Source organism: Chanodichthys erythropterus, chromosome 5 (genome assembly GCF_024489055.1).
Source record: "Chanodichthys erythropterus isolate Z2021 chromosome 5, ASM2448905v1, whole genome shotgun sequence".
NCBI lineage: Eukaryota > Metazoa > Chordata > Actinopteri > Cypriniformes > Xenocyprididae > Chanodichthys > Chanodichthys erythropterus.
In genome coordinates this window covers 31,192,137-31,206,739 of record NC_090225.1, presented here as the reverse complement: position 1 = coordinate 31,206,739, position 14,603 = coordinate 31,192,137, and the positions used below count along the sequence as shown (strand labels likewise).

Genomic DNA, 14,603 nt, shown 5'->3' with positions numbered 1-14,603 from the left:
TTCCAGAAACCCAAGCTCAGAGAATCTAATTTTCAGCTCCAGTCCGTCTACACAACAACCCCTGCTAGGTACTTTTATGGCACCCATGCTTCCTGACTGAAGGAGAGGTGGCAAACCTAAGCCATTTGTAGAAACTAAATGGTCAAAAACACAACACAATTTAAGCCACCAGAAGATTGAGTCTTTGATCTCCAGATCAAAAGAGACAGAGAGACAATGCAATGTCTCTCTGAGTGACCTAACTTTACAGAAAAACCCACAGAGACTGTTTCTACAACTAAAACTGCATCAAATTGTTCCAAACAATTTTAATCAAACATCTTTTAACTGCATACATTTTATATCATGTCTACACATGTGACCAGTTATGTTTTAGAACACCCACAACTCATGTAACTGTGTAACTACTGAATGGTTGAATGAAAGTATTTCTTGTCTGATGTGTGTTTAAATCTCTTTTTCTCATTTAAATCATGGCTTGAATGAAATCTGTGTAAAATGTATCATATTCCATTTAATAGAAATTATGTCTAAACGTTGCTCCCTGCCGAAGCCGGCAATTCCAGAGACCGGAGATAACGCTTATTTTATGATTGGGGGTGGAGAAAAGCCACATTTGAAACAAGACAATATCTGATTGGTCAGAAAAACCCTTCTCTCCAAGCTAAGGAGGCCGATGAGGAGTTTCCCATTTAAAGTCGACGAGCAAGTACCTCCAGATTCTAAAGATGAACTGGTGTATTAAATTAATGATTCATGGCTCGTTCAGGTCAGGTCTTATTTTGCTAGAAATCCTGCTCATCATTTCATTCTCTCTTAAAACTCTTTCTCATTTCCTTTCTTTCTGCAACGTGTATGAATGTTTGTGTGTGTGTGCGTGCGTGTTTGTGTTAGATTAGTTTGTGTTAGAATAAATAAAGTCTCCTGTAGATTTTAAAAGAAAGTGTCTTGTATTATGTTCTTGAAGGTCTTAAACTGTCGATCCTAATTAGTTTTTTCACAATAGTTGGATATTCACATCCACTACAAGAGCTTATTATGGTCCGAGCAAATGAACGCTGGACGGTTCAGTTGCTCAGTCGTAAACTAGATGACTCTTTATAATTATCTATAAATTATTTCATTTGAGCTGATTTTGTTCCTACAACACACTACACAACCTTGAGCGGTCCAGACACTTTCCAGCGCGGCAGTGTTGGTATTCTCGTTCCCATAGTGCATAGCGCAGCATTGAGAGTAGCTTTTGATAGGAAATGTCTCGGGTTACTTTACTGTAACCCTGTTCCCTGAAAAAGTGGGAACAGGATGCAGCATCTTGCCACAAAGTGCCTAAGAAGCATCATTAAACAGTATAACTCGAAAGAAAACTTTTAAATAATATTCCCTCTGTACTTCGGAAACTGTGGACTACCACACACATGCACCTATCAACGTATTGCCTACATGAGAAGAATTTCTTTGACAGAGAAGAGTGTGGCCTTAAAATTAAAGGTGAATGGTGCACACATAACTCCAGCAGGGGTCACTCATATTTCATTAAATAAATAATGACCCAATTCTATTTTTTTTCCCTCCCATGTGGCACAGATAGGGTATGACCAATGAACGTGAAAGCAGGGACATGAATTCTGGTATTCTCAGATGGGTTCCAGGATTCACGTGTGGAAGTAAATCTGATATGAATCGGATACGTGCATTTGTGTCTTCCATGTAAGCGGACAGATTGGATATACCCCTGTCAATGGGAGTCATACATCATTGAAAAAGCCACAGTGGTGAATGACATCAACTCAGGTGGACACCAACCGTGATCACATGACTCTTTTCAATGGCACAATGGAGGACGAAGAATCAACCTAGTGTTTTGCTGGCCTTTAAATATGGTGCGGAAAGCAAAATCTTGTATTATCATTACGTCTGCATCCATTGCAAATCGTGCCATTTTACTTCCTTTTCTGCCTACTCTTTTCTGGGTCAGTACATATACCTCGGGTTGTTTCGCCAAGTTTATAGTGTAAATGCAGATAACAGATATGTTTTGTATCATCTTGTTTTCATATGTTCTGTTCCTGTTTCCTTTGTTTCCCATGTGCCCACTCATTTGTTACCATAGTTACTGATTATGTTCATCACATTTCTAGTTGAGATGCTCATTATCTTGTGACTTTAAGCCCTGAGTTTAGTTCAGTCCTTTTTCTGTATTGTCTTTGTAATGTGTGCAAAGCGGTTGCATTTGTTTTCCCTATGTGTTTGTTTTCTCCCTGTGCTTTTGTATTTTTTTTTTCAATAAAGTGAAAAGCTGCATCAAGATCCACCTCTCCTTGAACCAGCTGTGACAAGATCCTAGTTTTTATTTGAGCTCCATCAGATGATGCATGTAACACTTAAAAACATTCTGTAGCTGTTAACTGTCAAGGACAAGGACTTTTCTAGCATAGGGTTTAGGAATGGGAATTTTTCCAAAATAATGTATTTGAATATTTGAGCTCGTAAAAAACAAATATTTGAATATTTGTTTATTTATTTACATAACGTTAAATGGGAAAGGCATTTTTTTTTTTTATTCATTAAGATTTTGTAACCATTTCTGAACAAGCTTACGATTAGGCAATATACACAACAAGCTTACATTATTTCTTAAGGTTTTCTTTTAGTGCAAAGCGCTAAATAATATGTGTAAACAAATTTAAAGAACAAAAGCATTTAAGCTCAAGCAGCAAAAAAGGAAAAAAATGCTAATAAAGCAGACAGCGGCAGTTATCATGCAGAACGTACATAATACACTCGAGTCAATATATGGTTACCGTGTTCATATTGTTTCACATGTTTATGTTGAGAAAAACAGTAATATTCACATGCTCAGGTGACAAAACGTGCTGACAGATATTGCAGAAACAAAGATAACGGTGTGCTAAGCAAAGTTTCTAACAGCAGAGCTTTGTGTTTTCTGTTGGTAAATATGTCTCCCTCAACGAAACTTTAAGGAAGCATATGTCTCGAGAGTGTGCTGTACCTATGTGAATACAGTCTCACACCTTATTGCTTACATATCCCAGAAAGTTGTGCAAGATGGCTCATATGTGCCTCTTATCCTGTTTTCCACTATACCTTGAATGCACTGTAAATCTGTGCTGTTACATTGATAAAGGATTTTAAATCTGTTACGCTAAAAATGTTAAACACTTAAGATTGAGTCTGCATCCTTGAGTGATTGGGACTTAAAAAGGAGAAAGGAAGAACGGGAAATTTGTACTGATGGCACACATTTTAAATACACAATGTCCTTTGTTCTAGATCTATTCAAAATCTAGATCTCTCTTTAATATGTGGATTTATTTCTTCATCATCATTAAGGAAGTCGATTGCAGAGATGTGTGACTTATGTGTGTTATTAACTCAATTTTAAATGTTTAATATTTTGGGGGCATTTTTACTAAGGTGATATCATTACTACGAGATGTCACTGTTTAGAGCATATGTTCTTTTTTCCATTGCTTTTTGTGTGCATGTTTAACTGTGATCTGGGCTGTCCCACAGGCAAAGGACCTGAGACCCTGTTTGCTGGTCAGAATCTGAATGATAATGAATGGCACACGGTGCGAGTGAACAGGAGAGGAAAGAGTCTGAAGCTGTCTGTGGATGATCTGCCCACCGTGGAAGGTATCCTATTCTGTTTCCTCCGGTTTCTGTTCTTTTGCTTCACATTGTTACAACGGGAGTTACACATTCTGACTATTTAGTTTATTTGTGCATTTGTGTCATCCCAAGGCAATGCCCGATATTATGATTGGATTATCTGAAAAACATGGCCATACATGATTAATAATCTAGAAGTGTAATTCTTTCCTTGCCATATTTTCGTGAAAAGTTTAATTGAAAATTTGCTGAATTATCTCATGATGCTGTGCATGGAATGTGGCATTGAAACAAAATCCATTTGGACTTATTCATACACAATTTCTAGCTGGAAAACACATTTTAAAATATCTATTAGTGTTGAGTAAAACATTAGCACTTTCACACTGCACTTAAAGGATTAATTCACTTCAGAATAAAACATTCCTGATAATTTACTCACATCCAAGATGTTTGGGTTTTTCTTTCTTCAAAAGAAATGAAGGTTTTTGAGGAAAACATTCCAGGATTTTTCTCCATATAGTGGACTGACATTTGGACCTTCAACCCGTTGAACCCCAGTGAAGTCCACTATGTGGAGAAAAATCCTGGAATGTTTTCCTCAAAAACCTTCATTTCTTTTGAAGAAAGAAAAACCCAAACATCTTGGATGTGAGTAAATTATCAGGACGTTTTAATTCAGAAGTGAACTAATCCTTTAACCCCGGTTATCGTCGTTCTAAACCCCACTTTCAACCCCGGGTAAATTTAGAAGTTTGTTGTGTTTTTATGATCCACATGAAATAAACCTTTAATTTTTCTCAACACTCTGCCATGAAACAGGAGAGATACCAGGTGACCACACACAGCTGGAGTTTCATAACATAGAGACGGGAATCATTACAGAGAAACGCTACCTGCCCATCATGCCCTCCAACTTCATTGGGCATCTCCAGAGTCTGACATTTAACGGCAAGCCGTACATCGACCTCTGCAAGAACGGAGACATCGACTACTGCGAAGTCAACGCCGTGATCGGTTTCAAGAACATCATTGCGGATCCAGTGACCTTCAAGTCCTGCTCAAGCTATATGACTCTGAGCACACTGCAGGCGTATTACTCCATGCACCTGTTCTTCCAGTTCAAGACCACCTCATCCGACGGACTCATCCTGTTCAACAGTGGAGATGGGAATGACTTCATAGCTGTAGAGCTGGTTAAAGGGTACGCTGTGGAGAGACAGACATGAGCATTACAGCTAGATGCTCTTATTGCTGTACATGGTTTAAAAGTGAATGTGTGCATTAATAATTCATTCATTCATTCATTCATTCATTCATTCATTCATTCAATCAACACCTTAATTTCCTTCCAAAATATATTATAATCCCTGCAAATGAAAAAAAATGAAGATATTTATCAATGTGCACAGGTTAGTATGGAATATAAGTAGAATATTGCAATTTTTTAGGGGTTCAAGCATGTAGCCTGTGCCAAGTATGAAATGGTTTATTCAGAAGAGAATTCAGCAAAATTTTTGGGTATTTTGGATTTTTTGCGAACTAGTCCTAGGTTTTTGACTTGATCGGGACCAAACCAGCGCAGCAAGATTCTCTGGAGTTTGATTGTCAATAGTTTTCAAAAAAAATCAAAAGTTTATCTAAAAACGTTGAAATTCTGATTCATTTTCCCAAAGGGTCGCCAAAACGTTTGAAGTTGGCGGAGCCACTTTTACTAAAAAGGCTATAACTCGTGAACAGAATGAGATATTTTCACCAGCACACATATGTAAGAGCTCATTCTGTGGTCGCGTGAAAAAGGATGTGGCAACTGGGCACTTGGTGGCGCTATAACAGGAAAAAACATGAAAATGACTACAACTACTTCACCGTTAGTCCGATCGTCTTGAAAATTGGCATTCAGTGTCTTCCGAGGTGCCATGACTGTCTATGAGGGCATTGAGTATCTCAAAAAACATGTCCACCATCGGCCACTGAATTTTGAGCAGATTAACGGAGGCCGATCAGAACGACTCAGAGGTCTGTAAAGAAATCGGCCACTAACGAGTTTTACACCCCTGTAATCACGTGGTGTTTCACACATACACAAAATATTCATATAATTTGTTAGATCTCTTCATACTGAAAAAATTAGCCTCAGGAACCACAGCTGTCAATCAAATTGTTCATTAAATATGTGCGATTATGTAAAAAACCTACTTTTGCTAACTATAGTCCTAGGTTTTTCAACCGATCAGAACCAAAGTTCTGTACAGAACCAAGTGCAGTACAATTCTCTGCATTCTCTAGATCAATAATAATCAATAAAAAGTTGAACTTTACCCTTTGGGTAGCTATAACAGGTTCATTTAGAAAAAGGGCGTGACAAAACATACTCAAAAACCGATAAAACCTAAACAAAATCAAATTAAGTGAGCACATGCAGCATATGATTTTAAAGAAGCATGCCAACTTTTATGGAGATCAGACTATGGGTGGCGCTATAACTGTTAAAAAACTTTTTAAAAATATATATTTTCTATGGTAAATTGCCTGTAATCGCTATAAATGTTTTTTTCCTTCTATGATTTAAGTGGTTACGTGCTTGCTAAATAAAACGTAATATCTTTTTACGCATATGTACTTAAAAGCCTTAAAACGCTTGAACCAAGATAACTGCTGCTCGCAGCTATATTTGTTACTATTACTTTAATTCTATTAGACCTATTTACATTTAAAAAAAATAATCAATCATATCGACAATCAAGGTGCTATCAGAATTGAAAATATTCATCCCTACCCAGTGATTTTATTGCTCGGGTTTGCCGTTCAACAGGTCAGAAAACATAAAGGAGGCATTGAGATGGAGACATTGAGCACATTCAATAGATATTCATAATGTATGTTATAATGCATTATATCTTTTCATAAATAACTGTAACTAAAGTTAAAATGCATTATAATATTTGCAGATTCCGTGTTGCATCTGAAATTGGTTGTTTGTCATGCTTTAATGCATTATCATTTCTAAAGGTGTAACAATCAATAGATAGGCCTAATTATTATAACTGTCGTTACAATTATTCATGAGACCATACAACACATTATAAGGTGCATTACAAATGTAAAAGCTTATAAATGAAAGTTGATCGCATAGCTCAAATATTTTAACCCTGGAAGAGTTTGATAAGAAATTTCATATTGAATTTTTCATTGCAGACAACTTGAGGGATATTTAGATTTCTCCTGAATCATGTCAGTTTAAGGTCTTTTTCTCAAGAGTACAACTTTTCTTCAGCAAAATGTCTCCATGTAATCACGTCTCTATCTGAGAAAAGCAATCGAGCTATTAGAGAGATCTTGTTTGTGATTTTTTCCATATGGGTAAACTGTATTCAGCTTGCACCTGATAATGGACAATTTTGTACAGCTTTTTCTACAGTACAGTTTTGATTACAGTTATGATCACAATCATTAGTCATTATCTGACTGTTCTACAGTTGCATGTGTGTTGTTTTAATTGCATTATATCTTTGTTCAGTTACCTGCATTACGTCTCAGATCTGGGAAACGGTGCTCATCTCATCAAAGGAAACTCAAACAAACCTCTCAATGACAACCACTGGCACAATGTCATTATCTCCAAAGACACAAATAACCTGCACACCGTCAAAATCGACAGCAAAATCACCACCCAGACCAGTGTGGGGGCCAAAAACCTGGACTTAAAAGGTAGATTTCGTGTGATTTTAACATACAGCTGTTGTGACAATGATAATTAGTGTTTTGATTTAAAAAAAAAAAAATGTTTTAGATTCACAAATGAATTGTATACAATAATAAATGCATAATATATTATGTTCCTGTGTGAACTGATCTCATTTTACAGTTTAGAGAAAGAGAGGGATGTTAACAATATATATGATATTTAACTATATCCATATGAACATTATGCTCTCTCTGTGCAGGTGATCTTTATATTGGCGGTGTTCCCGAGGAGATGTACAAAGATTTACCCAAGTTAGTTCACGCAAAAGAAGGATTTCAAGGCTGTTTGGCGTCTGTGGATCTGAACGGCCGTTTGCCAGACCTGATGTCAGAAGCGCTGGCCTGTGTTGGACAGATTGAAAGAGGATGTGAAGGTGACAACATCTTTTTTCTTTCTGTGTAATAAGTGGAATGATGTAATAATTATTGACGTTACAAGATCTGATCACCCTCTCAGGGTTTAATTGCAACAATGACCTGCTGACTCTAGATTATATCTTCAATACATAATTGTTTTCTATTTACGCAAGGCTTATTACCTATACATTTAACTACAGTAATATTGAAATTGAACTAACATTCAAATTGTTTTATCTGCTAACATTTTATTTTGATGCTCACCAACATACTTTCTACTGACTATAAGTAACTTTGCAAGTATATATCAACTTACTCTACTAACCCTAACCTTACAGTTTGTGAAATATGATAGCATTGCACATGCATGTTCCTCTACACTGTCAGCATCTCAGTTTATCATTGTTTTCTCAGTTTATCTCAGTAATCATATTACACTCTCAGTATTATTGCTGTTGTCAAAAGATTTCATGTATCGGTCATGCTGTAGATGTTTATTGTGTCTCACGCAAATGCAACAGTTTTCAGTGTCCGCCGGAAACACTGAAATGGATAGAATAATTTCTGCTGCGTTGCTGCTTGAAATGTACTTTTCATACACACTGTTTTACCAAAAAACAACATAAATATTCCATTCTGTTTTCATTATATCCCTGCTTTACATAAAAGACATATTGACCTTTTTCTTGGCAGCTGCTTTGTCCTCGTACGGTATATGGGTGTTTCACAATTCATTATTGATGCATTCTTATTTCCTTTCCTTGCGTTCCTTGCTCCTCTCTTAACATACAAGGGCAGCATGTCAGGAAAGGAAACAAGGTGGAGGTATCAAAGAAAAATGTTTAAAATATTTTGGAAAATCCTCTCTTGCAAAGTGGCATGAGTTGCACCCAAGGGATCAAGATATTAATGTGAAATTTCATTGGGGTGTTGAGAAACTGTCCATAAGTAAGAGCACAAGTGTTTTTATTGGTCCATCTGGACACAAGGAGCCAAGCTGAGGGCTTTTGAGGATGAAATAATAATTGGGGTTGCTAAATTTTATAGGTTAATACCAACAAATCTTAGAGAATTGCTTGAGACAGCTGCACCATTAAATGACTGGATGGGAACTTCCTGCCACAAACATCCTGTTTGCCAAAGGTTGCGATTCCAGCATTCAAGGGTTGCATCTTTGATGTGACCAAAACCTAGGAAAAAACATTCTCGGCAGACGTCCCAATTTTGGGATTCAATGTGTTTTTGGTGATGGATGGGGTGACAGAGAGAGGTTTTGTGGAAGGTCCCACAGACTTTGGCTGCGCACCGATCACCGGACGACTGTGTTATCAAGCTCCACACCACAGCTGCCGCACAAGAGGATTCTTTTGGATAAAGTCTATAAAGCCTTGCTTTTGTTGGCTTACATGACTGAACTCCAGGCTCAGGTGGGGACAGCTATTGAGGAAAAGATTGAGTTTGAATAAAGATTGAGATGTGCACAGCAGTGGAGTTTGTCATGAGAACTGGGCTGACGGTAGCTGCACAAAGGCATTATGGCAAAACTTCGCCTGTTGTTTCTGGATGCAGGGTTTTCGGATCAGCCATGCAGTCTCTAGGACTCAATTGTACTAAATCGTGAAAGTGAAGCACAATTGATGAGGTATGATTAGATAAAACGATGTGTTTGTGCGTCTGACTTGCTTTACTGGCAAGCGTGACTGACCACTGTGCAGGCTGGTGGTGGTGGTGTAATGGTGTGGGGGATGTTTTCTTGGCACACTTTAGGCCCCTTAGTGCCAATTGGGCATCGTTTAAATGCCACGGCCTACCTGAGCATTGTTTCTGACCATGTCCATCCCTTTATGACCATCCTCTGATGGCTACTTCCGGCAGGATAATGCACCATGTCACAAAGCTCGAATCATTTCGAATTGGTTTCTTGAACATGACAATGAGTTCACTGTACTAAAATGGCCCCCACAGTCACCAGATCTCAACCCAATAGAGCATCTTTGGGATGTGGTGGAACGGGAGCTTCGTGCCCTGGATGTGCATCCCACAAATCTCCATCAACTGCAAGATGCTATCCTATCAATATGGGCCAACATTTCTAAAGAATGCTTTCAGCAGCTTGTTGAATCAATGCCACGTAGAATTAAGGCAGTTCTGAAGGCGAAAGGGGGTCAAACACAGTATTAGTATGGTGTTCCTAATAATCCTTTAGGTGAGTGTATATCTTATTTCTGCTTGCCTTCAGCACAAATGGACTCTGTGAAACATTTGCAGTACATTCACATCAGATAAATACAAGTGCCGTTATGTGCTGATGCTTTGGAAATAACAAAAGTGAGGCATTTTGCTGCCTTCTTCTGCATCTCACACACTAGGTGTAAATGCATCTGGTTGTTGAAAACACATATGTCAATTTTACTCCTCCCAAAATAAGCGTGTGAGAGTGTGTTATAGCCAGATATGACCGCGCTACTGCAACACGAACACCTGCAGATGAGCAGCTGAGAACCTCTTCAGCACACCGACACGCAAACTGACGCAAATGAAACTGACACATAATCATCTTTATTAAAAGTAATGAACTCTGTTAAGTTTGCATATAGCTTGGGATTTGAAGATTGGATTTATATCTGTTTTGCGGAGACACATTAATGTGGGCAAGTGTAAATGGAACTGTTTTAATATCCGATCAGCTATCCGATCAGTAACGCATGAAGTGACCAGGTGTAAACAGGTCCTGTGTATCAGTGGGCTGCTGGCTGGTCTTATAGTGAGTCACACAATCTGTGGTGGAGTGGTCTGTGTCTCACTCCTTTCTCTTAGAGAACCGAGGTTACACTTGTTAACCGGACAATACACATTTCAGAGCATTTGTGTTGGTAACACCCTGAAAATGGCACTGAAGACTTGAGGCCCTAATTTAACGATCTAAGCACATGGACTAAAGAGCATACCGAATCCACTTTTGCTAGTTTAACAACAGGAAAAATGGTTGGCGCACCTGGTACATGGTCTAAAATGGTTGTCCCTATTCTCTTAATAAGTCATGGGTGTGTTTTGGGTGTAACTTGCAATAAACTAATCAGAGTCTCATCTCCCATTTCCTCTAAAAGCCAGCTGTGCTCGCACCATGACAGGTTCACTATTTACATGACGGAATTTACAAGCGGAAAAACCGAACGCTTCTCTAGCGAGGAAACGGATCTGCTCACGTGCGAGGATAAAGCGGACCATCTACGGGAAAAGCTGGATTCCACCAAAGCATTTTTATCTTTATGTACACAATAATAATATTTTACATTGTCATCCTTTTATTTTTAATATCTGGCATGTTTGTGTGCTGCTGCGTGTCCCTGTGTGTGTAATAAGCAGAGTATAGGTGTTTTGTGCACCCACATGTAGGCACATATTACAAACATGCTCTTCAAAAAACAAAACAAATACTGCACCATTGACTTTAGAGCAGGTTTTTGTTGGTCAATGGTGCAGTCGTTTTAGTTCCTCAAAATAGCAACACGCCAACAATGCACCTGAACACACCTCGTTTTCAGACCAGCGCGCCCGTGGGCGAACAGATGGGTGCGAATGCATTTGCTATTTAAAGAATGTGATGCAGGACAAGAAAATGATAAATGCTTTGGGCTGAAACTAGCAAAAAACACTCGCGTCGCGCCTGGCGTCACATTGTGCCGAGTGTGTGATAGGGCCATTGTACTCCACTGAAAATTACTCTTAAAATATAAACCCTTTTGTAACATGAATGTTCTGTTCTAGTTTAATTTTCACTCTGTTGGATCTTTGCCTGAGTTCCTAGTTAGTTTCCTCGTTTGTTAATTAGTCCCACACACCTGTTCTGTTTCATCCTGATTACATTTCCTGATGTTTATAAGCGCTGTGTTTCCTCAGTTCTTCGTCCGGTATTGTTTATGTTAAGTGTAGTGTCTATTCTGATTTCTTCTATGTGTTCACATTAAAAGAGTCTTTATTTAACTGGGATTTAGTGCGTGTTAATCTACACATCACACCTTTGAACTACAGGTATAATTGTGATTAGCGAGTAGTTTGCATAAAATATTTCTCAAACATTCACTCTTTTTCTCTGTGTGAGACATACAATTCTTCCACATGAATATTGTGTTGTCTCTATGTACATATTTACGTACTTAAGTATTTATATTGATATATTGATCGTATCAAATGATTCATTTAAATGTACAATCTCTCAGTATAAAGTGGAACCACATTTGGGTTTATGTGTTTGAGGTTTGAGTTAATGTGTTAATAACAAAGCATCACACAATAACATAATTTATACATAATAAGCCATAGTATGACTATAACTCAGCTGTTAAAACATCTGTGGTGCCTGATCTCTCTCTGATGATGATGGTGTTCCTGTAGGGCCCAGCACGACCTGTCAGGAGGATTCTTGTGCGAATCAGGGCGTGTGTCTCCAGCAGTGGGAGGGCTTCACCTGCGACTGCAGTATGACCACATACGGAGGACCTCTGTGTAATGATGGTAAGTGAGAATTTTTGCATCCTGTTTTAAAAAGTGCAGCAGATGCTTAATATGTGGTGTTATCATATTTAACAATAGCAGTTCCCCAGGGTGAGCACTGCTGGACACTGCTGCTTTAAAAGAAGTAGCATAATTATGTTTATAATAGTGCATGTCATCCAGTTACAATTTATGAACTCGTTTTTAAAGATTCAACCTGTAAAAATGATGTGCTTATGGATTTCACAATATTACCTATAAAATTGAAGTTACCAATTTTACAAAAACAATAAAAATGCACAAAAATGTGTTCTGTGTGAACTGATCCTGAGGGCGGGATGCACCAATAAGGATTAAGCTTAAAGAGTTAGTTCACCCAAAAATGAAATTACTGTCATAATTTACTCACCACGTTTCGTAAGACTTTCATTCATCTTAAGAACACAAATGAAGATCTTTTTAATGAAATCTGAGAGATTTCTGTCCCTCCATTGACAGCTACGCAACTACCACTTTCAAGCCCCAGAAATGTAGTAAAGACATCATAAAGTCATCCATGTGACTCCAGTGGTTTAACTTCAATTTTATGAAGTGTTGTGAGTGCTTTGTTTGCACAAAAAACAAAACAAAACAAAACATAATTTACCACTTTATTTACAAAATATGAATCTCCAATGCACGTTAATCAGAGCATCACGTGTTGACTCGAGAGCAGTTGAGTGAACATGCATTGGAGAATAATATTATGCAAAAAAAAGTGGTCATTTTTTTTTGTTGTTTTGCGCAAACAAAGTACTTCATAAAATTGAAGTTAAACCACTGGAGTCTCATGGATTACTTTATAATGTCTTAACTACATTTCTGGGGCTTGAAAGTGGTAGTTGCGTAGCTGTCAATGGAGGGACAGAAATCTCTCAGATTTCATTAATTATGGGTGTGGAACGACATGATGGTGAGTAATTAATGACAGAAATGAAATTTTTAGGTGAACCAACCCTTTAAATCTTGTTTAAATCAAAGTGTAAATAGTAATTAAGATGCACCAAATTTTAAACAATTGGTGCAACAGCTTAAATTAAAATAAACCTAGATCAACACATCCTTTATTAGCTCTAAACTTTGCTTAATTTCATCCTTAGGTGTACACCACTTTGCATTTCAGATTAGTTATTTGATGTGCTGCCGACTTATTCAAATTGTAGATAACATTTACTTCTAATCAGCACTTTAAACTATAACTTTACTGAATGAGTGTGTCTGTACGATTGCTGCTAGAATATTTGTATGTGTGCAGGAATGAAGTGTGCTGAGCTTGATATATGATGTTTGTGGTGTGGTGTGTGTGTGTGTGTGTGTGTGTGTGTGTGTGTGTGTGTGTGTGTGTGTGTGTGTGTGTGTGTGTGTGTGTGTGTGTGTGTGTGTGTGTGTGTGTGTGTGCATGTAATCTTTATTTGTAATAGGCATATATGTGTTGGCATTAAACAGACATTTGACAAACACAGTGATATAAATAAACATGGCTGTCATTGGTGCTGTCCTAATCAGTCATGATGTGACTTTTAGGAGGCCTCTTTTCTTGGAAATTCGACAGCACAAAATGTTCCACTATAAAATAATTAAAAGCATGTTTGTTGTGTTTTCCAGTCTGGTTTTGGTTTGATCTATTCCATCTCCATTTAGCTAAAGTACCTGCTCAAAACTGGGAAATCACAAAACAAAATGTGCAGTGTTTCTGAAATAAATAAATAAATAATACTTTCTTTATAGTATATTTCTGACACACTATTCCCTAGAGGACCAAAGATTGTTTGTAAGTGATTGTTTAGAGTCTTTTCTATGGGAGGAAAATGGTTACATTTAATACAGTAAACTGAGTGTTGCAGTTTCTGCTGGTCCCAGTGTGATATTTTCTGTCACCACTCGAGGGCACTCACATGAAGCACAAACAACACTTTCTGAATCAGACCATCTTGTGAAACTGACAGCATGTTTCTCTGCAGCCTTCATGCAGGGATCTTATACTCGCTGGTGTTTGAAAGTCAGTTTTGAACTGAGAAAATAGATTTAAATGTCTTAAATGTTGATTTGAGCTGGTAGCCAATATGAAAACATGGGAAATGAGCACCAGCATTGTGGAAGTGCAACTAATCAGAGGTAGATCCAGATCACTTTCAGTAGTTATGAACTGTACTGCAGATTGTGTTCATAGAAGAGAGAATCATGTTCATCACATTCAGGAAGGGTGAGAGTTCTTCATGACCTGGGTGTTTCTAAACGCCCAGCAAAAATAATCCTGGGTTATCTTGCTTCATCCCTGATGCATCGGCGCTGCGCAGACCGATCAGCGTATGGCATCAAAGTAATGCGAG

At 37.9% G+C, this 14,603-nt stretch overlaps 1 protein-coding gene across 1 annotated transcript in view; it reads left to right on the top strand.

Annotated features, from left to right (window-relative positions):
* Positions 1–14,603, top strand: part of nrxn1b (neurexin 1b) — a 105,841-nt gene that overhangs the window by 44,140 nt on the left and 47,098 nt on the right. Inside the window, exons 12-16 of the mRNA XM_067386892.1 lie at positions 3,538–3,660; positions 4,459–4,840; positions 7,157–7,347; positions 7,584–7,757; positions 12,136–12,255. Of these exons, the coding sequence (XP_067242993.1) occupies positions 3,538–3,660; positions 4,459–4,840; positions 7,157–7,347; positions 7,584–7,757; positions 12,136–12,255 (990 nt within the window). The remainder of the gene's footprint in view (positions 1–3,537; positions 3,661–4,458; positions 4,841–7,156; positions 7,348–7,583; positions 7,758–12,135; positions 12,256–14,603) is intronic.